Source organism: Electrophorus electricus, chromosome 24, assembly GCF_041902795.1.
Source record: "Electrophorus electricus isolate QZ-2024a chromosome 24, ASM4190279v1, whole genome shotgun sequence".
NCBI lineage: Eukaryota > Metazoa > Chordata > Actinopteri > Gymnotiformes > Gymnotidae > Electrophorus > Electrophorus electricus.
This window is the reverse complement of record NC_137520.1, coordinates 13,275,120-13,299,534: the sequence shown is the minus strand read 5'-3', so window position 1 is coordinate 13,299,534 and position 24,415 is coordinate 13,275,120. Positions and strand designations below refer to the sequence as shown.

At 47.2% G+C, this 24,415-nt stretch overlaps 1 protein-coding gene across 6 annotated transcripts in view; it reads right to left on the bottom strand.

Moving 5' to 3' along the window:
• Window positions 1-497: 497 nt before the first annotated feature.
• Window positions 498-24,415, bottom strand: part of dip2ba (DIP2 acetate--CoA ligase B (putative)a) — a 36,645-nt gene continuing 12,727 nt past the window's right edge. For 3 of the 6 annotated variants that reach the window (XM_081706721.1, XM_035522389.2, XM_081706724.1), the window contains exons 2-39: window positions 20,063-20,134; window positions 18,294-18,440; window positions 18,073-18,198; window positions 17,137-17,364; window positions 16,890-17,027; window positions 16,405-16,524; window positions 16,059-16,256; window positions 15,880-15,971; window positions 15,681-15,791; window positions 15,449-15,572; window positions 15,228-15,337; window positions 15,050-15,152; window positions 14,356-14,420; window positions 13,346-13,439; window positions 13,118-13,237; window positions 12,844-12,958; window positions 12,615-12,754; window positions 12,348-12,484; window positions 12,180-12,260; window positions 11,906-12,033; window positions 11,654-11,768; window positions 11,100-11,301; window positions 10,781-10,893; window positions 10,419-10,442; window positions 9,339-9,419; window positions 8,419-8,542; window positions 8,212-8,333; window positions 7,996-8,107; window positions 7,743-7,852; window positions 7,512-7,642; window positions 7,094-7,262; window positions 5,840-6,010; window positions 4,750-4,811; window positions 4,292-4,349; window positions 4,125-4,199; window positions 3,720-3,894; window positions 3,391-3,514; window positions 498-3,011 (exon numbers count right to left, since the gene is read on the bottom strand). In XM_081706721.1, the coding sequence (XP_081562847.1) occupies window positions 2,759-3,011; window positions 3,391-3,514; window positions 3,720-3,894; window positions 4,125-4,199; window positions 4,292-4,349; window positions 4,750-4,811; window positions 5,840-6,010; window positions 7,094-7,262; window positions 7,512-7,642; window positions 7,743-7,852; window positions 7,996-8,107; window positions 8,212-8,333; window positions 8,419-8,542; window positions 9,339-9,419; window positions 10,419-10,442; window positions 10,781-10,893; window positions 11,100-11,301; window positions 11,654-11,768; window positions 11,906-12,033; window positions 12,180-12,260; window positions 12,348-12,484; window positions 12,615-12,754; window positions 12,844-12,958; window positions 13,118-13,237; window positions 13,346-13,439; window positions 14,356-14,420; window positions 15,050-15,152; window positions 15,228-15,337; window positions 15,449-15,572; window positions 15,681-15,791; window positions 15,880-15,971; window positions 16,059-16,256; window positions 16,405-16,524; window positions 16,890-17,027; window positions 17,137-17,364; window positions 18,073-18,198; window positions 18,294-18,440; window positions 20,063-20,134 (4,670 nt within the window). In that variant the 3' untranslated portion in view covers window positions 498-2,758. The remainder of the gene's footprint in view (window positions 3,012-3,390; window positions 3,515-3,719; window positions 3,895-4,124; window positions 4,200-4,291; window positions 4,350-4,749; window positions 4,812-5,839; window positions 6,011-7,093; window positions 7,263-7,511; window positions 7,643-7,742; window positions 7,853-7,995; window positions 8,108-8,211; window positions 8,334-8,418; window positions 8,543-9,338; window positions 9,420-10,418; window positions 10,443-10,780; window positions 10,894-11,099; window positions 11,302-11,653; window positions 11,769-11,905; window positions 12,034-12,179; window positions 12,261-12,347; window positions 12,485-12,614; window positions 12,755-12,843; window positions 12,959-13,117; window positions 13,238-13,345; window positions 13,440-14,355; window positions 14,421-15,049; window positions 15,153-15,227; window positions 15,338-15,448; window positions 15,573-15,680; window positions 15,792-15,879; window positions 15,972-16,058; window positions 16,257-16,404; window positions 16,525-16,889; window positions 17,028-17,136; window positions 17,365-18,072; window positions 18,199-18,293; window positions 18,441-20,062; window positions 20,135-24,415) is intronic. The other 3 variants (XM_081706723.1, XM_035522390.2, XM_081706722.1) reach the window with 2 other exon arrangements.

Below are 24,415 nucleotides of genomic sequence, written 5' to 3'. Positions count from 1 at the left end.
AACACACTGTTTCTTCTAGAACCCAAATGACATGCAGACAAACTGTTCAAGAACTCTACATTTCAGACACCAACACAGAAATGTATCCAGAGTGAAAGAGGCAACTGGTATTGAATGAGTTATTGGCATCTCTCTGCTGAATGAAAGGCTGACCTCTGGTGGAGAAATGTAAACTCTCACCAGGATACAGACTCATCACTTCCCCGATGCATTCTTGTACATCAATGTCACCAGCCCTTTCACTCACAGTACTGCTCTATATGTACTGACATCTCTGTAGGCTTATACTCTCTTGGCTTCCTACTTCCCCCCCTCAAAAAAACCAATTTATTCTGAAAAAAAAAAAAAAAAGAAATTAGAAGGCCTACAAGCTCATTTTAAAACTAACCTTATTTCAGGTACAATAATGTATTTTAACTTCATAACATTGACACAAACCCTCCTAGCAAGAGACACACCATAATGGCAACATAAAAAATTATGCAGGAAAATATGCATTTGAAAGACACTGACATTTAATTAAATTTGTGTATTGGCATTCAGCTAGGCATTGAAATTAATGAATTTGCTACTCCACATCCCCCTGCTCGGAAACAAAGGACAGGAAAATAAAGAATCCCCTACAGTTTTATATGTGGCATGTCAGAACAGGTCTATAAAGGGCACTAAGATTCAGGGTGAATTATTAACAAACTATCCCAGTTGGATGTGCCCCTAAACACAGTAAACAAATAATTAGCAGCTGTCAATGATGAATACACAGTAAAAAAACCTCTTATCCTAAAGATTAAACTGTACAAATGTTTTTGAAGATATGTTAATAATGCCGACAGGCTCATTTAAATGTTTCATGTGTTAAAAAAAAGTCACAACCCTGTACTAAACGAATAAACAAATGTTGTCTTCTGCTCTAGGACGAAACAGAACCAGATGTAAACAGAAAAGTAGAGCTGGTTAACTACAATCTTCCTTTAAATATTACTTAAATTCCATTATTGTGAGGGGGAAATGACAATGCAATTAAAACAATACTGCCATTATGATGGAACAGGAAAAGAAACAGGTCCCCACAGACATGTACATACAGACACTAATGAAGTTCAGAAGACTATAGCACAAGAGTCCAGGGAAGGTACAGGACAGAAGGTGCAAAATCAGAACTCTGTTTTTTAGCCTGTGTAAAACAGTTTTTTTTTGTTTTTGTTTTTTTAATTTATGGCTCTGTTTAAGCCAGTGATGCAGAGAATTGGCATCAAGTATTAGAGATCAGTCAAGTTTATGGGACTTGTTTACATGTCCATGTGATTATATGTCAACACCAGTGAGACACTACAATTACCAAAGCCTTCTGTGTTTTAAACATTCCAAAGTCCCTTTGATATCAGTACAAAGTATAATTACAGCAATAAGAATAAAATGATAAAACATATAAAAATTAAAACTTCCACAGGTTTCATAAGGCATGGACTTTATCTTGAAAGTTTTCTTTGACCTTATGTGTATGTTATCAATGCATATAAATCTCTTGATACAAATCCAGTCTCTTCAGATCAGCTTGTGCTTCCTGTGAGTGTTTTAAAATCTGCATCTCACATTGGTTATTGAATGCTGTGCATAACTGTTGGCGATATCAATTACAAAATATTTTCTATTGTGAGCAAATATAACGAGGTTTGTGTGTAAACCTTTGAGTTTCAACATTAAGACAACTAGTAGCTCTGAGAAGGTGATGTATGATCAAACAAATTTGCATGAGAACAGCTCAGAAGCTCCATAAAACTAGCACAGCCAATGCTGGTGACAGTTAACACTCCAACATCCACCTGATTTGTCCAGCAGGGGAGAAATGGCGCTAGTGAGCAGGAGGTGAGCACCTATGGGAGTCAGGCGTTCTTCAAAAGCCCTTCTGGAGAGAGAGTTGGCCATTTTCTGCGCTAACGAGTGGAGCGCAGTGAGGTCCCTGTGAGGCAGGAATGAAAGCAGATGGTAGCTGGTGATGACACTTTCAGGTGAGGAGGTTTCGGGGACCCTCCTTTGCTCAGAAGTGCTTTTTCTCTCCCAGATGGACAAAAACAAATCACCAGACAAACTGCTTGCACTACCAGAATGAAAAATTAAAGACATACCCACCCACCCCCTTCTAAAAAGGCTCAAAAGCTTGGGGCTTGTAGTGGGGGTGGGGCTGGGGGTGAAGGAGGAGGATAAAGTGCAAGGAGAAGTTTCACGTTAGTCCCTCCAGTATTCTGTCCAGTCAGAGAACAGAGCTGAAAGTCTTTTTTGGGCCAGTGGAATTGACTCAACAAAGAGGCAACCGCAAGCAGTCCTGTCACCAGCTGTTTGGAGCAGGATAAAGACAGCAAACTGAGTCGCAAGTTAAAAACATGGCATCACGAACCAGGACGATTTTGCCTGTTATTGCGGACGAGGATACTAACAAAGAGAGAAGAGCACCAATCTCTGGAAGTTCAGAAGCCTAGAAGAGAAGATCAGGCAGCCCAAGAAGTCCATGGTGCTGAGTGCCTGAGGCCACAGCAACGATCACATTATCCAAGAGCAACTAGACTGGGCAGAGGGGAGGGAGCCAACACAGATGACAGTGGAGACTATGCCCACTTGAGGTCTCACCTCCACGGCCACACGTGCCTGGAAGCGAGGGGGTGGGGTCATGGGTGGGTTTTGGGGAGTGCCGTGCTTCCAATGTGAGCAGTTCTCCAGGAACAAGGCGCAGCCGTTGTGCCCTGGGGTCTGGGGCTCCAGCTCACATGTTATAAGCCACGTAGATGGGGTCCAGTTGGTCAGCCAAGAAGGAGTCACGCAGGTGCATGCGTTGCTTCTCGCCACGGGAGTTGATGGGGATGACGCCGGGGTCCACCACCACCACCACGCCCACAATCAGGTGGTGCTCCTCCAGGACCACGTTGGTGACTAGTGGCACCAGGTCCAGAGCCTCCTGCTCCGAGCCGCTCAGCTCCGCCACAACCACTAGCAAGTTGGTCCACGTGAACACAGCACTGCAAGAAAGAAACGAGACTTATCCAATCAGAGCAGGCTGTCTTAGCAATCAAGAGCACAACCTGTGAACAAATATTTCAGGTTCTATTCTATACAGTCATATTCAGTTTATAATAAATCCACGTGCTTACACCAAGTTGCCAGTTTATGGTCATCTAATTTTAATGTACAATCCACTGTAAAGCACATGGCAGGGATCCGGGACAGAGCCAGATCACTGTGTATGAGCGTATGATCTCTAGCGGTCTCCTGTACACCTGCAGACGTGAATGACTATGATTGTATACGCTGACATGTATGTCAGCGTGCTTGTGTACTTGACAGAGTAAGGTAGAGGGAAAGGTTCCTGGGCGTGGCTACTACGAGCTGTTCCCCCACCTCTCCGCGATGCTGCGGTGTGCCCGGGACACCGACGTCTCGATGTCAATGGGGTGATAGCGCAGACCCCGCAGCTCCAGCGTCTCGTCCAGCAAGCCGACCACGAACAGTGCATCATGACGATCTAGAGACAAGTTAAACCAGTTCAATATCACCCAGCCAATGTGACTCATCTGCTACAGATCTACTCTTCCTAAGAACACTCGCTTGTTTACTCATCACCGCAGTTAAATTTCAATGATTATTTCACCGGTCATTTCAAGTGTCCTATAACTGGGTCACTTCCCCAACTAAACAGGACCATGTCTGTTCCCGCCCGTGGGCCTGACCTCCGGCGGCGTCCAGCAGCTCTGTCCTGCGGACGAAGCCCAGATAGCCGGTGCGGGCCCACAGCGTGTGTGGCTCGCCGAAGCTCAGGCGCATGTTGAAGTGAGCGGCTTGCAGGCTCTCCTCCCCGTAGATAGTGTAATAGCCGCTGGCGTTGTGAGGGCTGTTCACCCAGATCTGTGCAAAAACACAGGAGAGAGAAACATCATGGAAAACCCAGGCAAAGAATAAATAAATAAAATAAATCACAACAACTGAAGTTAAAAAATTAATTAATTAATTAATTAATTAATTTTTTTAAAAAAAACGCTTTTTTAAAAAACTCAGATGCAGACTCTTCTGTCTTCTGGTGTGTGGTGTGTAGAAGGCCAGGCCTGCTTGTGACTTTGCTGTTTTGGTTCTTTTACCTCGCCCAAATGAGAGTCTCCAAGTGGACCCTTGGTCTCTGGGTTGACGATAATCACTCGCACGCCCGGAAGGATCTATGAGCAAACCCAACAACATTTATAGCCTGTTCCATTTACCATCCTAACATCCTGATAAATGTAGGCCATTAATGAGAGTTCAGGCTTACAGTTCCAGACTCCATGAGGGGTAGACTCTGAGGAGCTCCCCTCTCCACCAGTCTCACCCTATTACACACACAAAAATGTGTTTAAATTTTTCCTTCGTGTAAGAGTCACTAATCATGTCCTGGACTCTGGAACTCTCAGTATCTTTCTTCTTGTAGAACTTGAAGCAGACATGGTGAAACGGAATGCTCTTCACCACTGTCTGTCTAATCGACATTTGACTGGTTTATATCTGCATCTCTGGCTGACGTATCTGTGTTCACTGACCAGCTCTCTTCCTGTACTATTACCTCTCCTCCTTCTTAGCTTGTCCTTTCATTTTGTTAAATCTCTCCCTCTCCCCCTCTCCATATACATAATATGTATAATACGATTTTGAGTGTGGAAAAGACCCTATACAGACTGAAATATATATTATTATTAATAGAATTGTCACTTGGCTTAATTAGTTCAGTCTTACCTGTCATGTCTGAGAGATTTCATGTCTACGTAAACAGTGGAGGGATCCGGTCCAGCCGTGCCCTGTGCAACATATCAGAGCGACACCAGTCAGAGCTTAACCACATCAGCAGCCCCTGAGCTGTCCTAGTACTAAGACATTAACATACTGAGCACTTCAGTCATGACACTTCTCACCACACCACCAACAAAATCATATTTGGTTCAGACCAATGCAATCCACCATTCAAAGGCCAAACAACAAGAAACCTAACGTCATATGTAAAACTCCTGATTATACTAAATACCCCTCGACTCTTCTATACCTACAGTACCTTGCAGAAGAATAATCCAACTCCCATAAAAGTCATCAGACCAAAATGAAAACCAAAATGCTCAAAGTAAATTTTCAAAGTCAAAATTCATTGTCAGCAGAGCCAACAAACATACCCACACACACACCCACCCCTGAAAAATGCTGCCTGCATAAGTGCTCTACCCCTTCAAACTAGTATGTGGTAGAAGCATCTTCTGTTACCATAAGAGTCTGTTCCAGCTTTGGAGCCTGTTTGGAAGTGATGTTGTCCTGGCAGATTGTTCCTGGTTGTTTGGATATTTTTGTACGTGTCTATAACTTCCTAATACTGTTTGGTCCTCATTTTCACAGCTTTCGTGCAGGTTCACCATCTGACCAATGGTTTTGGTATTAAGGGGGTCTTTTATCCACAGAAGGTGAGCACTGTTATTGATTCATAGGTAAGAAGCCAGCTGTAAGACAACTGTGCCCTCTTTACAGACATCTCTTACATCTGTGTAAATGTCCACAGCACAGGCACTGAATACTTAAGGAAACAGCTATTTTCAGTTTTGGTCATTTTTGCCACAGCAGACTTTATGACATAAAACCAATATCACATTAATCAAGTAATTTTGAAGGCAAGTCTTTTAAAATATGATATTATAAATATCTAAGTGTCCGTCATAATCCATATGAGTCTGATTACTTTAAAGGGGGATAAATACTTTTACAAGGCACTGTATCAAATACACATGTGAACCTCAGGAATAAAACCAATATTTGGACAGTTGTGTGTCTGCGTGCAGCCGCGGACCTGTAGGCAGATGGCCAGATTGACCCTGGAGCCAAAGGCGGTGCTGACGGCCCGGGGGGACAGACCCAGATCTTTGAACAGCTTGGAGAAGGACTGGGAGAGAGTTAGACGAGGACGTTCCTCTGCCACCACCACACAGCTCCGCACGCAGGACAGGTTCAGTCCCCGAGCCTGGACAGACAGACAGACGCCCTCTTTAACTCCATGCTCTCTTGATAATTTCATTCCCAATTTGCAGACCTTTCCCCACTGCCGATTAATATGAACATTACATTTAGGCTAGTGGCTGTTATTGTAGAGTTATTTAACTACAGGTCATATTAAAAAAGTATCGTGAACTCCCTAACAAAAAAATAGGATTTGGTCAGAAAATTGGATTTGTTCACTTTTACCCATAGTGTAAACAGCCTTATTTTTCTCCCCCAGAAATGGAGTAAATTGGTTGTGGGAATATTGTGGATACTTTAAAGAGCCAAAAATAGACACCAAGTGCATTTCTTCACCTGCCGCAAGCATTAATATTATTATTATTATTATTATTATTATTATTACTACTACTACTACTATTGTCGCGGTTTTTATTATTATTATTGCCGTTGCTGTGCCGTTTGGCTTAAGGCCTGTTTTACACGGCTGAGGTAAACATACGTTAAAAAAAATCTCCTCTGTTAACCAGTTACCCCTTTATAGCAGCGAAGAAATATACTTAGAGTCTTATTTTTTTCTTGAGCAGCAAACCAGGAGTTTCTGCCTTGAAACAGTACAAAATCAGGCATTACCACACACTTCTGGTGTGAATGTGCTTAATAATGTGCATTAGGACATTTGAAATAAACAACGAATGTTACTAATTATATAATTAACCAGACGGCATATAAAATACATACAGAAGAACATGATGACTTATAAACACACTCTATAATAAATTAACAATTTATTGATATTTTTATACTAGATTATCATAGCATGAAAATGTGAAACTGCAACACACCCAACACGCACACACTGCCCAATACTCAGTCACACCCATACCCCCAACCAGTAATGCTCAAAGCAGCATGTTGCTCAGTGTGTGTGTGTTGCTGATTGTGCCCTCACCTTCTGGGCCTCAGTCTGTGTGTGTGTGTGTGTGTGTGTCTGTATGTGTTATGCTCTCACCTTCAGAGCCCCAGTCTGTGTCTGTGTGTGTGTGTGTGTGTGTGTGTGTGTGTGTGTGTGTGTGTGTGTGTGTGTGTGTGTGTGTTATGCTCTCACTTTCAGGGCCTCGGTCTGTGTGCCCAACCCCTTGGTGCAGAGCTCCATGACTGAGTAGGAGCAGAAGGTGTCTCTGATCTTGTACTGGCTGAGGGTGCTCAGCCACAGAGGAAGAGAGCTCTCCAGCTCCATGGGTGGAATCAGGATGGACTGGTGACCTGAGTACACACTGCAACCGCACACAGACACACACAGACCCCATGAGACAGGGAGGAGGGGAGGGAGATAAAAGAACACATCCTAAAAACATCCTGTAATGGATTTCCAGATTTACTGTATTGGTCTTGTGTGTGTGAACTGATGCTGTATCACACACTCAAACTCCCAGGCTGCTGCCTGTAGGGCCCTGTGATGAAAACGTTACTACCCACCAGAAAACACACACATGTGCACACAGATCGCTGCATATGTGCATTACCTAGAGATGCACCAGAGCACGAAGCCCAGGCCACAGTAGGGGTCGAGGCAGATGGCCACCTGTCTGGAGGAATAGAGCTCACACTGCAGCTTAATGGAGCGACACAGCGCACTCACTGCTGCATGGGAGATCTGAGAGAGACAACAGCACACACTCATCCACTGAGCTGGGGGGGGGGGTGATGATTATGATGATGATGGGGTTAAAAGGAGGGCACAGAAAATGCTTCACCTTGACTCCCGTCAGCATGCCGGTGGTGGACACGCTGAAGTCCAGGTAGGCCAACATCTCAGCCGTGGGAGGTTTATAGATGTGTGGGGGCCGCTTTCTCGAAAGGTCATCTATATACACACACACACACACACACACACACACACACACACACACACAGGGACGGTAGGAGACACAAGAGGAATTAATGAGGTTTGTGTGTTACGGGACGGACACTTAGACAAAGCATCGGTCTGAGTGGGTCCCTGCATACCTGTGTCTATGATGGTGGGCCAAGTCTTCACGTTCACACTGAGCGCAGCCTCTTTAGACCGTAGTGTCTTCATGAGAGCTTGAGTGGTCAGGATACAGGATGCCTTACTCACCTAAAGCGCACACATACAACAGGAAGATGAACACGAGCGTCAACGCCAGCGTCTGTGTGTCGTGACGTTTAGGGCCGTGGGAAGGCCGCGTGCGGGAGACTCACGTCTATGATCATGCGCACAGTAGGCAGCGTGGCTGCCAGGTTCTGTGGGTGAGGGGGGCGCACCGTCACCGGGATACAGCCGGCATACAGGCAGCCGTAGAAGGCAGCAATCAGGTCTATGCCTGCGTAGGAGGGGATGAGGAGAGGTCAGGTGCGTTTCTGGACACCCAGTCATGCTAGGGTCTCTACGGAGAGAGGCCATTTTACCGGGAGGGTAGAGCAGCACCACGTTGTCTCCGGTGTTGATGCCTCCTCTCTCCTGCAGGGAGGCAGTGATCTTCTCCGCTCGCTTGTGCAACTGCAAAGACGTGGCTGTGCTCACCGCTGCCCCCTACAGGTCAAGGCAACATACACGGCATTACAACTGTGTGTTAACTGCTCTGGCCAGATCTGGTGAAGTATGGGAGCACACTTCCAAACCCCTACTGGCAGAACACATTTTGAGCCATTGTTCACTTCTGATTTTTTGTTCAGACTGCATTCGCTTATAGATGTGCGGGGGCTGCTCTCTCAAAAGGTCACCCACACACACAGTTCACGTGACTGTTCACATTGATGAAGAGACCTGCATCTGTCTAATGTCACTCCACTCGTCTTTCAAAATGACACGCATGCACATGTTCATACGTTTTGTCACCTGGGTCATCACCAACAACAAAATGTCATATTTGTGTTAAAACCAACACGAGCAGAGCAGTTTCTCAGCTGCACACGACCAGGGCATGAAGGTGAAAAAATCAAGCCAGGTGGCTAGCTTCAGCTGCTGTCGCTATTCCCCGCCTCACTGCCAGGGCTGGCTAACGACGACAGCGCTAAGCGCACGCGTGTAGCCCAACAGCCATGTGAAGTCTGATCTGACCATTTTCATTCATGTAGCATGACATCTCTGGGACCACATACAAAAAGACACTCAAACTTGATTTGTAAAGATTGGATCTGTGTGCCTACACAGCCCTGTAGAAATAAGGCAAAAAAAATTAAAAAAATCGGTCACTGCATCCTGGTTATGTAAACATATGTAATTCCTAATTCTAGACAAAGCCACAAGCCATGCATGGACACCAGCCACAGCTCCACCCTCAGCTCCACCCCTCGCTCCTCCCCTCGTAGCGTTCCATCCGGCTCACCTTGGCATTCAGCAGCATGAAGAGCACATGGTCTGGGTCGGTCTGCGCTCGCCACTGGAGGGCCTCAGACAGGAACTGGTGCTGTAACACACACAGAGTCTCAGCCTCCTTTACATGGCTTCACTGAAGTAGTGATCACACACCACCACCACCTACCCAATTTACATAAACACACCATTTAGCAAGAAGCACATTAATCAAGCATTACATGTCATTGGAAGGACAGCGAAGACAAGGTAGTGCAAGACGAAACATTAACAAATGAGGAAAATAAATGAGCTTCCGGACAGCAATACTGGGGGCAGGCAGAGCCATTAACGCAAGGTGTGTGTTGTTCTGTGTGAGTGAGACGTACACCTGAAAAACACACACGCAAATTCCAAAGCAGGAAGAGGCTGATGCAAACAGTGAATGTACATGTGTGGTACTTTAAGGATGAGTGAATGCAGAAGTTTTAGGTTTGTGCTGAATAAAAACTGAGTCTACTCGAAGCTCTGAGAGAGCTGATTGACATCATCTCCAGCCACCTTATTAGAAGCACTTGTCTTATATGTACACTCACGGCTCACGTTCTGAGCTAGACATCTTCTGCCGTAGTCTTACAACAATCTGTTGCCCATCTGACATCATGCACGATGTCAGCCATCTTCTACGCCGCACCTCATTAGTCAGTTTCTTATCAAAGAAACATTTATACACACACACAACACACTGAAACTGAGTGACGCAGTGCTGTGACCACGTTACAGTGAATGTAACTTCTTCGATAAAGCCTTGGGATCTCAGCCTCAGGTCACAGTTAAACCCTAACAGAACATACGGCACGCGATGGAGGTCTCGCCGGAGCAGATATTACAACAGTGGAAGCACTGGAAGCGTTTATGGAGAGAAAACCTCCACAACAGAGAGCAGGTTGCTCTCCCCACAGCCTTGGACAAAGACAACATGTTTCGAATGGTTGTGTGTGGCCGCTGGCAATGGGGAGTTACAGCTCAGACACACGCACTCCTTAAGAATTTGTGTTGTAAGCTAGATGTGCACACAGACGCGCGCACATGGTAGTGCAGGGGTCAGGCTTACCATAGTCACAGGCCACATACAGAGCTTGAGGCCCACGGCATTTAAGAATGGAAAACAGAGAGAGGAACAGAGTCACCCCCACCCGCACAACAACACTGTTGACACGTCTACAATTCCATTACCTGTTACTGCCTTTAACAGAATGGAGGACTTACGAGGGCTGAAATAAAAAGTTAAAACGAACTCCATCGGGGTCTGCACTAACAGACAAGGCCACACAAAAGGCACCATGTGTCTCTCCAAAGGCAGGGCAGTCACTGCGCTGTACTGAGTAGGTGCACTTTGATGAGCATCATTCAGCAACGCCTTATCCTTATAAAGGGCGGAGCGTGACAGGCATTCAGCCTCCGCCCCCTACACACCTTCCTGGACAGCTCCTGGTCCTCGATGAGAGCCAGCTCCCTGCCAGCAGCCTGGGCGATCCTCTTCCCCGCCACCAGGTTGCCCACCATGATGGAGGCGGGACCAACCCCCACTGTAGAGATGGAAAAACATTACATGAGACAGGGATTTCTGTTCACTCTGCACCAATCAGAACCTCAGCTGATAATGATACCTACTACAGAAATCTAGAACAGAGTCATAAGAGCACCAGCGTAAGCAGACCTGACCATAAGGAGCTGTTACCCCACAGGAGGTAAGTACTGCAGGTTTATAAAGGCAAAGGCTAGCAGCTAGTACCTGGCTGTTTCTGCCGGGGTTTGGGCAGGTTGGTCACACACGTGTGTGGACACATGAGGATGTTGCAGGGGTGGAGTGAGCCCTCCAGGAAGCAGTGCTTGGTCTCGGACACGTGGATGCCCCCCAGGGGGGTCTTGGGTAAGGTGTTTGCTGGCACTAATGCTAAACAGTACAAGCCCACCTGATGGATACTGTCAATGGCCTAAGAAAGCCAAGAAATGTTGTCAGCAAACTTAATGGAAGAGAATTTGAGACTATTCCACAAATCAAGCTATCAAAGGCATGTGTAGCATTGTGAAATATCTTCAATGCTTATAAGAAGAAATACACACATTGTAAAATAGTTTGATTACTTAAACAGTGCTATTTAAGTGGTGGTAAACCGACGTCTACAGTGTTAAACTAACTCAACTCCTTCAGTGTCTGTGTCCAGCTGGACATGCATAGAGTGCAGGGATGAGTTCAGCCTGCTGTTACTGAGCTCATAGATGATGTGGGGTGTGTGTGTGTGTGTGTGTGTGTGTGTGTGTGTGTGTGTGTGTGTGAGACGAGACCTGCAGCACGCGGCTCATCCACTGGAAGCTGTCCTCCTCGCTGGCGTCGGGCCTCTGCTCTGCCACAATCACAATCCGCTCATCGTAGAATACGTTGACGGAGAACACAGCAATCCTGCAGCAGACACACACACGCACACACATGCAGCCTGCCATCACAACCTGCTGCTCACCCATGTGAAGGCACATTTGACTCTGTGTGTGTGTGTGTGTGTGTGTGTGTGTGTGTGTGTGTGTGTGTTGAAGGCCCACCTCCCCCGGTAGACCGTTTTGACAGGCTCCACGGCCAGTGCTGTGGCAACCAGGTCGTCTGCATTATGCCTGCGCCCACTCACCAACAGCAGCCCTTCAGTCTTCCCAACGACAAACACCAGACTGCCCTGTGAGGACACACACACACACACACACACACACACACACACACACAAAAAAAAAAAAAAAAAAAAAAAACAACACATGACAGAGAGGGAATGGTTAAGACAGGCCCCTCCTGCCAATTTAAAGAAAGATCAGCGATAATCCTTACTGGTCCCACAAAGCCCAGGAGTCCAGTGCGGGTGAAGGTGACATCTCCGATGGGGGTTCCACCCGAGTTGACGGGAATGACCTACACAGGGGCACAGTGAGGCGTAAGAGCAGGGCTCGGGAGCATGGCACTGTTCCCACAGTCCTTCAGGGGGTTTTTAATCTGCACCTCAAACGTGTTCTTGGTAACTCCAGAGAGGCCGTAGTACATGGTGCCCCCGGCCCGGGAGTTCAGCACGATCTCTCCAATCTCGTCCGTTTTACACAGCATGGGTGACCCATCTGGTTTGACGATGCACATCAAAGCTGGAACACAGGGGAGAATTGCGTCAACGGTGAAAGACTGGCCCATGCGAAATGACAGGGTGACCTGGCACGGCAGCGGCGGCCCTGTGGGAGGCTGACGCAGAGCGGGGAGGGGGGAGGGGGCTCGCACCTCCAGGCATGACGTGGCCCACGTCCTGCACGGTGAGAGCAGAGTTCTTGTCCTCCGTGTTGACGCGGATCACTCCATGGCTAAGACCTCCCATTGAGAGGACCGCTCTGGCAGGGAGAGGGGCACCACGAGCACCAGGCCTGCGCGCACACAGACACATGACTAAGAGAATTTGTGCTGTGAGCTAGACGTGGGCTACCCAGGTGCAGATGCTGATCGCTGTGTGTACCTGCGTATGGCTACCGTCATAGCCTCTGGGGAAGAGGCACAGGGGCAAATGACTTCTGGCTTCAGCCCATGGGACTGGAACACATTCAAGAAGGCGTCACATGATGACACTGACCCTAAAAAACACACACACACAGACACACACCAAAGCTTTAGACACAGTGCGTAAGGAGGGGCATGAGAAGATTGAGAGAATCGTCAGTGTTGTGTGCTCATTTAGTGTGATACAGTATTAGCACAGTTAAGTGTCAGGTGTGCTAGTTTAGCTCACTCACAGGGATTAGCACCGTCAGCTACGATCAGCATACGCAGAGAGGACAGATTGATGTCCTTCTGCTCTCGGTGAGCCATCATAGCCCAGTGCAGGTCTCGACACTTCACAAGGGCCACGCGCGCTACACACACACACGCAGAGTCCCTTCATTGAAAAAAATGCCACAAGTGTCTAATTACATTAAAGGGTAGAGGTGAGTCTCTTTCAGGTGACTCTCAGGGCTTCTCACCTTTGCTGACATGGACCCTCTGCACCCAGGACAGTGGGCATGCTTTCATGACGGCGTAGGGCACACTGATGGTATGGATCCTGTTCATCACACTCTGGGAAAAGGAGAACAGACACGGTCATTGGCAGCCAAGTGGACAGGACTTTGGGTGGTCAATCAGAAAGGTGCAGGTTCAAGTCCCGGCTCCAAAGACATTGGGATATATGAACAGAAATGTTTAATTGTGCTGTACACATGTGTATATGACCAAATAAATGCAGTCCATCTGGTCTCTTACAGTCCAACCCAGAATGTTGTGACATTTGTTGTAAAAAGCACTATATATAAAGTCACTTCAACCCACAGTGACTCAAATCTGATTTTTTTCAGGGCTGTGTGAACACACAAATCAGCTGAGTCACCTTCCTATGTGGTCCTACATCAGATTCATATCTGATTTGTGGCTACGTGACTTGAACGAGCAGATGGGATTTCCTATGGCTCTTTGCCCCTACGCATGCGCTCAGCGCTGTTGCCGTCAAAACAACAGTAGATGAGAACAGCAGTGACAACAGCAGCTGCGATAACAGCTAAAGCCAGCCGTGTTGCGCTGTAGCCTGACCATGTACATCTGACAAACTTTGAGCTGCCATCCTCCAGAGAAAGATCCAACGTAATAAGCAACCAGCACGTTCATGTTGCGCATTTTAACAGCATAAGTTCTATCACAAATGTGATAGAACTTTTTGTTGATAGTGATGCAAGTGAAGTGTAAAAATGTGCTGTGCTAAAGATAAACAAATTAACATTACAGACATACACAGGTCAGAAGCAATTATTATCTGAATTGTCAAGAAAAGCAAATCAGAACTGACCAAAATTGGAAATGAACAATGTGGCATGTAATGTGGCGCAGCCTAATACAGGAAAGTAACACAGGAGAATTTAACAGAGGGCTTGGCACAGATGTTTACTGCAGAGTGTTTAATGCATTTGAGTTAACAGATGGCTTGGCAGAATTTAATACCCACCGTTAACACCCCATGCCACAAGCCCATGTCTTTCTTGAAGTCCAGAACATTGACCAGTGTCTCTCCTAAGACAGTCCACACACACACACACACACACACACACACACCATATATTTCAAGTCATTGTTTATGAAACCTAAGATGCAACCAAGTTAGTTTTCAGAGTGTCTGCATCCTCCTCACTGCAGGGACAAATCCCGTCTTGTTCATTAACCCCCTTCATCACTATTGGACGTGTAGTATAGTGGTGCTTAGTCTTGAGAGGGCACAACACAGCATGAAATATTTATCAGACCCAGAACACATGCGTATCTGAAAGTACGCTTGACTGAAGAGCTCAATCAATTATTTAACACTGACTGGGTTCTCTGCTTTGTTGACTGCAGAGTTCTGTTTACATACTTGCCTAGATACATATCAATAAACAAACGCACACACACAGACACACACGATGCAACGTATTTAACATTATACAAGATGTCTGGATTGTGGATTACTGATTTAACTGTATATAACATGTGCGCCAAATGTTCTGCTGTGTGCTGGTGTCCTTGTGTACTTTGATAAAACCCCACCACCTACAAAGCCACATAAATATCCAACCATGCCATTAGCATTTATAACGTGTGGCATTTGAAGTTTGTTGTGCAGTGCGAGGGTGTCGGTGATGATGCAGTAGCGTAGCATGACTCACCTTCACAGTAATTACAGGCCTGAGTGAGAGCCTGGCAGTGAGTCAGCATGGAGACTTTAGACACAGCCACCCCCATCACTGTGCCTTCCTTACTGGCCTTGTACTGGAATCACACAGACCACAGTATGAACAAGGCTCTCTCTCTCGCTCTCTCGCTCTCTCTCTCTCTCTCTCTCACCTCAATGTAAGCTGTGTCAGTGTTGGCAGTGGGTATGTGAGGCTGCCAGTCTTTGGAAGGCTTTGTAAGATACTTGGTGTCGGTGACCACCCATCTGAGTCGAGGCCACCCTGGGATTATACACACAAAAATACACAAATACAGTTCGATTCAACTACTAATACTTGCAATTAACTATATTTAAAAGCAGAAATCAAAGGGACAGGGTTTGTCGTGAGCACCTTTGAACTGGACGATTTCTCCATTAGGCGTTTTCGGAAGCCCCTTAAGACAGATTTCGCTGGTGAGAGCCAGGCTGATCCCACAGCTACCCAGTAAAAAGCCAATCTGCTGACTCCCTGCATCCTATCACAAGCAGGTCACAACAATGAAGAATAAGTTTGTTATTAACATACCGTGTGTTAATTTCATACAAAACACTACTGTAGACCTTATACCGTAGAGCTGCCGTACCTTCCGAGACAGAGGCACCTCTATGGGAACAGGAATAACTTCTGCAAGAAGACACCCGTAGAAAGCCACCCAGAACATGCCAGGGTCACTGTTGGGGTAGACCAGCGCCACCTAGCGGGCAAAACCACCCAGGACAACAGACTTGCTTTAATTTTCAATGTGCAGGAGTGTTGAGCATCACCACTGTCTCTTCTCTTACCCGGTCTCCAGGTCTGAGCACCGGCTCGCTTTTGGTGCCCAGTTTGTTCAGGAGTGTGTAAGCCAGTTTCAGGCTGCGGCTCCAGAGTTTACCTACGGCACATGGGGGAAGGGAGCAGAGTCAGTGGAGGTCCGGGGGTCAGGCAGGCGACTGTGGAGCAGCTCTACTCTGGGACTCACCGTAGGTGAGGGTGTACAGGGGCTTGCCCGTGATGTCCAGGGTTGTGAGGGCGGGGCTCTTGGCTTGTGTGGCGCCCCAGCGGGCCAGAGAGGCCTGCAGGGCTGGGGGCCAGTTACTGACCACACCCAGGGGCTCACCCTTCACTGGGACCATCTGCCGGCCCTCAGGCCGTGGCGTGTTAGGGTCGGGCCGAGGCACTGCAGGACACACCAAGGAAAAACAATAAGAAGATCACATCTCCATTAAGAGCTTGGGCAGGTGCACTGTGTTCCTGCAAAGTGACTCTAACGACCTGTACGTGCACAGTGTGTGACACTTACAGGTCTAAGCTGAAAGGGTTCCTACCTTCTACGATTTCTTCAGCGTCGTCCAGGAAGAACTCACTCAGGGGGGGGCGCTTGGGTCTCTTCAGGGTGTTCAATAGCTGCTGGATCTTAGTGGAGACTCTACTGTTTACTGGAACACCTAACACACACACACGGTTACCTCAGGGCTTCTCCGAATTGCTATCTCTACGACACTTCAGCAATGTCTGAAGAAATGGAAATGGCTGGGTAAGCAAGAATACTGCAGCATTGCAACAGTCTGCATTACTGCCATTTAAAGGACGGTGAAGACAGCACAAGCTGTTCAGAATATCGGGAACAAAAAGTCTCTACAAACTGAACTGCAGACTGCAGCTGGAATGTTCACAAACAGCTGTTAACTCTAGTATGAAGGGCTCAGAAACCCAAGCTGTAAATATCAGTGTCAACAGTAGGGTTAACAGTAAACATCAGTGTGAACAGGTGTGTGTGTGTGTGTGTGTGTGTGTGTGTATAGCTGCTCACCGTCCGCAGTGTCCATCATGCTGGAGCGGCTCTGACCACGACTCATGCCCTTCACAGCAGGCCCGGTGCCCGTCTCCCCACGGGGGCCTCTCTCCTGGGGCACTGAGGAGGTGATGTCAGGGGGCACGTTGCTGCCATCTGCAGGAGGAGAGGTTTGTGCACTGGAGTCATGGCTGTGAAGGGGCTGGAGGCGACATTAAGGGCTGTGATCCAAGAGGTCAGAGTACGTTCAGAGTGTGTGTGTTACCTATGCGAGTGTGAGCCAGCACATCCGCCAGAGCGTTGCCTTGGGTGTGGTTGTGACCTTGACTCTTGCTGCTTTCTCCATGCGAGAGCGTGGAAGAGGCGGACGAGGACGTGGACGAGCCCTGGAGTGAGCGGTTGATCCAAAACTCTGAGCTCTGCAGGCTCTGAGCCAGTGTTGCTGCCTGTCGCCGGCGCAGAGATCCCTCGTCTTCTGAGGCTGAAGACGTGTCTACACACACACACACACACACACACACACACACACACACACACACACACACACACACACCATTATTACAAACATCAGGCAAACAAAGGAATAGGAAGAACAATGGTTGTACATTGTTCAACAAAAGATTCAATTTATGACTCTTTAGGGAATGTTTCAGCGTCTCACAATAAAGGTCTTCTTCGTTTAAATTATTTTGGTACAATTCAGAACTGTTTAAACATGAATGTTATTGAAAGAATTACTTACATGGTATTAGCATATAGAAAATAAAAATAATTCACCAGGTGTTTAAGTTCTGGGTTTAGTGGATCTGTGCTAGCCTGACAAATCACCTTTGGTCAAATAAAACTGACATGCTTCATTGAATATTATTATAATCAATTATAATTCCAAACTTGAGTTCATTAATCCCCTTGATTAGCCACATCTGGATGCATCAGTGCAATTGTACAGGACTAACATGAACACACACAACAGCACTGATCTCTGTCCTCCGCATTCATCTGCTCTGATAACACAGAAGGAAATGACAACAGTGTGATGACATTTCTTCATGAACAAAAATAGGAGGCCGCTAGCAATACTTCAGATTAACAAACCTTTACCATGTCATGTCATGGCTAGCGCAGGGACAGGCTAGCACTAGGCCCAGCTGGTGAGACAGGACAGAAGGGGCATCAAAAAGACGGTGGGTGCAAGACCCACCTGGAGGAGTGCAGTTCTCCACAGGGGACTGGACGAAGGCTGAGCGGCGCTTGGTGGGCATAGGCAGCGCCATCTTCTGCTCTTTATGCTTGGCCAGTGCTGCTTGCACAGCCTCTGTATGTATATCTGAGACGGGCGGGAGAGATAACCGTTACTGCTGGGCAGAAGGTGTTGGGGTTATGGTGATGAGGAGGACTGGGGTTCTGGTGTGGTTGTGTTACCTGATCTGTAGCGGTCATCACGGGCTCCTCCACTGCGATGTAAGCGATGGTGGCGGGTGGAAGAGGACGACATGGCGTCTGGGCTGGGTGAGGAGTCAGCACCAGGACCCGGAGCTAACTGGATAGTCTGCAGGCCAGGGTCCACGTCTACACACACACACACACACACACACACACACCGTATCACAGCACACTCTGGGACGTCATATAGCAAAGACACTCCACCATTTTACTGCGAGTTATACTGTGTATGACTATGTATGTGACGAATAAACCAAACTTGAAACTTGAATATCCTATTCAACGTGAAGAAACCACCACTATAAGAATGTCCACTGCAAAACACACAAGTCACTAACTTTGCATTTCACATTTACACACTGAGGAATACACAGTCAAAAAAAAAACCCACAACAGAACACAGGCAGATGCCCTCAGAGAGCTTCTGGGTGAGGGGAGGGTAGCAAGGGGTCGCATTTTCTGCTTCAAAGCCCCAAAATGGCATATTTGAAGGCCTTATCGCAGCTGACATTAAGGGATTCCTACTGCACACAGACTTCCCCTTTAAAACATGCCTTGCAGTGTAAACAGCCCACAGCAGTCGAGCTCCGTGTTGAGCTGGAAGGCGGTGGACTTCTCCTTAGTGCTGGCCACAGTGCAATGTGCACTAATGACACCTGCACCACTTCCTGGGCCAATGAATCAGCACAGCTGAGAGTGTCAACAGTGACTCAAACACATACCTTTTCTCCTTAACCTCCTTCTCTGCCTCTGCTTGCGCGTGTGTGTGTGTGTGTGTGTGTGTGTGTGTGTGAGAGAGAGAGATCAGCTGCATGTTGTAAAGTGTAAGTCTGTGTAAGTCTATAGGTATTGAAAGCAGATGTACAGTAGCTAGAACAGGCCTGTCGTGTCCTGTCAAACCACTGGTAAGCTTGGATTGGCAGGGCTGCTGACTTTTGATTGGCCTACAATTGCCAGTGGGAGTGGCCAATATGCTTGCATTTCCATTATGACTGTATTGGTTGATCATCCCCCAACTGAGAAGACCAAAAACAAAATAAAAATATATAAAAAATTATTGTGTGTAAAAAATCCCACCAGAAAAATGTAATTAAAAAATGACCAGCCACAGATATGACCTAAAACCCACATTGTCTGAGCTCAATGTAATGGGCACTGGCCAACAGGTGCGTTAGGAGCATGAAGTTAGGAGCACAGAACTGCTCGGCCTGAGCACACATGCCCAGCAAGGCCAGTTTCCCCTTCTACCACTAGAGGGCAGGAGATAGCCATACATTCAATCTTGAAGTGACAGATTACACCCAAGAAAGCAATGAAGCATATTGCCAAAATCAGTTATAGCCTTAAGAATGAACAATATGCAACAACTTGTATAACCTAAGCAAATGCACCTGTGAGTGCAAACCAGATGCCCCCTGACTGACTGCCAAAGACAAAGATATTTTAACTGAACCGAGTTCAAAGAATGCTGCATCACAAATGGTCACAATACCAATCAAGTAACACATCAAAGTTAATACTGCCATGTGGATTTAATACACATTCAAATGCTGTATGTAGTTCTGGAAAAACTGTAACTTGCTGCAGTTTTCAGTCAGTAGAGTACAGTATAGCAGCAGCCCCCCACCGAAAGCCTAAAGCATGACTCACTGAACAGCCGATGTGAGGGTGGAACAGAACGGAGAGAGAGAAAGGGACAAAGGGAAAGAGGGAGAGAAGGGTGTGTGTGTGTGAGAGAATAAGCTTACTTTGAGTCTGTGGTATGTAAGGGGCCAGCAGCTTGGCTCGTTTCTTTTCATAGCCTTTCTGTGTAATGTCACCTATGAAGAAACACAACAACAAAGTTAGCATAAACAAAGACACGTGCACACACACACACACACACACACACACACACACACACACACACACACACACACACACACACACACACACACACACACACACACACACACACACACACACACACACACACACACACAGTGTCCATCCTGTTCCCGTGTCATGTTTCAGACGAACCTTCTTCCTGCTGTAGCTGATGCCACGGGGCTCATGATAGGTCACTGCTTTGTTAGAATAGTGTCATCTGAATTTCACTGAAAAAAATTTAAAATGCTGTGTGTGTGTGTGTGTGTGTGTGTGTGTGTGTGTGTGCACATGGGGGAAGGGGTTATTACTGTTATCCTTTCCACCAGACCTTGTGGCTATAACGCAGACAGAAACTACAGGTTCTGTAGAAACCTGCCAAGAGTTTCCAAAAGCCTTTATAACATGAGAATATTAAAGAACAGAGTGATCAGACAGAAGAGCAAACAAGTGGAAAAGCAGAAGGAAGCAGAAGCCATGTGACTCACAGCGAAGACCCTCCCCTCTCCACCCTCTCTCCCGTTCTCCCCTGCCTTTATACTCACTCTCTCCTAATCCAAGCAGATTTTGGCCTTGACAGCCACTCCAAACTTCACTACCAGCACTCCGGGTAAAGTCCACAGTGAGAGGTCCCCAAAGCACAAACTGACACACACACACACACTCTCTTCCCCTCTTTCCCACATGTGCATGACCACAGGGCAGAAACACAATAACAGGCTACAGTATGTTGGGGAAGGGAGGAGAGGGACTCACACTTGCACACACTCGTCCGTGGGAAACAAGCTGAGCTGCTGGCTGGATAAGCCACCTGCTCCAGCAGTAGATGCTCCGGGCCCAGGCCACAGAGGGGCAGCGGAGCCGAGGTGTGTAGGCAGGCGGCGGGAAGCCCCGGCCCAGGTGATAAGATTAACCTGCACTGTCGTGTTTGTTTTGGGCTCTCAGTGCCAAAAAAGATCAGGATGAACCTCGATATGAACTCAGCAAACAAAAGAGTCCCAGAACAGACGGGCTGTTTAGTGGCGCCGAGGAAGCGCATCCAGCAGGGACAGGGAGATTTACTCGGGGAGAAAAGCAGAAAGAAAAGGGGAATAAAAGGAGGGGTGATGAGAGGAGAGTCCGAGATGGAGAATGAGGGAATGAGACAGAAAAGGGACTCTCTCTCTCTCTCTCTCTTGCTTTGAATGTGCAGAAAGACAGGCAGCATTGAGTCTGTTCACGGCTCGTTACCCTCTACGCCTGAGAATGTGGCCTAAAAAAACCAGCAGCCTTCAACCCCCCCCCCACACACACACACACACACACACACACACACACACACACACACAGAGAGGACACGTGTGCTGGTAAACACACACATGCAGAGAAACAAACTTGTGCGCGCACACACACGCACATGCAGCAAGTGTCACACAATTTCATACACCTCTCCATTTTGTAGCCAATAAAACTTATTAGCATGAGCATAAACAAGTGACGTGCCCTGTTTACTCCAGTAAGAAGCTAACTACTGTCACCAGTCCTGAAAAACAACTAGGACTCCCGCAAAGCAGAAAACTACCACACTACCGAAAGCCTGTACACACACGGCTGTGAAGGTCTACAGCTGATATGTCATCTCACATTGTGCAAGGCATATGGAGTGCTGAAGTAGTGTGTGTGGCGCTCTCACTGGGACAGTGTGTGAAGGCTCTGTGTTGGGTAGCTGACGTAATGCAAGAGGCACAGACACAGAGGAGGGTCTGTGCTCACACAATGACAACAGCAGCAGCAGTAGCAGCCTTCCGCACACACACTGGCACTACATCACCAGAACTGAGACAGCTTTATGTATGCTAGTCAGTCACACACACAGTCTACTACCACAGAGTCTCTCGCTCTTCTGCAACCACAGAGCATCAGTCTGACAGGAGGATTAGGGGTGCCTTAGGAACCATGGGATATGTAGTGTAATTTAGTTCCCATAGAGACCGGTGATGTTTGCAGGACAAAAACCATGATGTAGATGTGTGCGCGCGCGCGTGTGTGTATGTGCGCATGTAATATTCAGTGGACAGGATATGAACATTCCCCCACCCTGCACAGACTGCCAAAAATGGCCCCAGTGTATTCATAAAGAGGAATGTGCTGATTGGATGAAGGCCGGGGCCAACTGGCCAGCGCACACACAGTATTAGCCAAATGGGAGAGCTGGCCTGCTCAAACCCAGCACAGCCAGTCCCGTTACCCAACACAACTCCACACAGCACCTACCATTACCCAACACCACCCCACCTCCAATAACCCAAGACCACACCACAGCTATTCCCTTTACCCAACACCACCCCACCTCCAATAACCCAACACCACCCCACACAGCCCCTCCCTTTACCCAACACCACCCCACACAGCATAACCACTCCCATTACCCTACATCAATATGAGCAGAACGTTAAAATTTATTCACACATCTGAGTGAGAGTGTGAATTGCTTTTCCACCCTCAGGATGTTGTGTTTGTCACTTTTCGTTAAACATGTAAGTTTGATGTACACGTCAAGGTGTGTGTGTGTGTGTGTGTGTAGGTCCAGCACAGGCAGTGGCATAGGAAATGATAAGCTTACAAAGCTTCCTGCTCCATCAGGCCTCAGGGTAACTGGAAAAACCCAAGAGTCTAGGGAGGAAGTGCACCCCCCCACACACACACACCCGCACCCACAGTGACGAGGGTGAAAATATTTCACCACAGGAGTGCTGTGTAGATTCAAAAACAAGGTCTCTGCTCAAGTCTTCTCTCCACAGTCCAAGCTCAACCCAGCAGAGAACAGTGGTATTAATTCTGAAAAAAAATCACGTTATTATAAAAGCCTAATCATGACAGGTCTGAATGTTTATCTGCCATGGTGGCCAAGTCCTTCAGGGGCAACCCATTTAATTCCCATGGGAAGGTTCATCTGTTTGTATACCAAACCCTTTTAAATCACAGGACAGACAGAACCAAAGGCAGGTATAGAGATTATATAGACCCACTGCCCAATATGACCTGTGACCCTACAGTTACTTAGATATACACACATATGTTCACACACACGCGCATGCTCTGTGCATTCAGGCCCTCCAAGTTCAATCAAAACCTAATCGATCCTAGCTTTCCATTTTCACATGTCCAACTGGACGCAGCCCCATCGCAGGACTCAGCAAAGAAACAGACGGGCCAACTTTAGCCAAATGGAGCACAGGCACAGACAGACCCAGAGTCCAGAGTGAGTTGGAAGCAGCGACGTCTGAGCCACAGCTAAATACAACACAGACGCTATTTGTGGACGCTAGCCCCCTCACAGCAGACGGCAGGCCTGGAATCACAGAAGTGCACGTGTGAACTTGCTAAGACTTGATTTTACACACACACACACACACACACACACACGTGCACACAGATTAAATTCACTATTGAGCCAAACTATGTTAAGTGTAACCAGGCGTCCTTGTTAACTGAATGATGAATTAAACCTGAAGTGAAGCGTTTAGCCACACAGCAACAAAGCCCATAAAAGGCCACAGACAGCGGAGAGGTGTGTGTCAGGGTTACCACAACGAGGTCGCTTGGTCACACACACAGTTGATATCGGATGACCAAGGTACAGCTTGACCTGAGGACTCACTTGAGCATGTGCAGTAGTCATTCACGCAGTAGGGGGGCGGAATTTACATTAAATCCTGTCTAATCTCTCAAAACACACACCAGAGTGAGAACCACAACGATACCTCCCCAACTGTCACACACACAATGTATGTACAAGTGGGGCATTTCATTCTGAAAGCATGCTAATCGGAAGGGAAGATAACGCACATTGGAGATATTACTCCATAAGTGTGAATTATTAATTTTTTTAAAAAGCATAGTTGTAGGAGACCTGATGGCTGAGCACTGTAGGGACAGCAGCATAACAGCACAGCAATCCCCCCAAATCTGGCTTCACATTCAGTGTGACAATCCCACACCATGTAATCCTATATTACACAGTGCTGGAGTGGAGTGTGAGCAGATTGGCAGGGTCGTGGCGTCCCTTGCTCTTAAATGTAGCGTCTGAGCCAGTGTATACAGCACTCGAGGGTCTTGGTAAGAGTGAAGCTAGAAGTTCCTCCTTCTAGATGAGTGTTTTTGGAGCATTTGTCCTGATCTTGCTCCACACACACCTGGAGAAGGGGTCCAGCCTCCTCGAGGCCCTGGGCCAGGCAAGCTGCATGCTGAGAAAC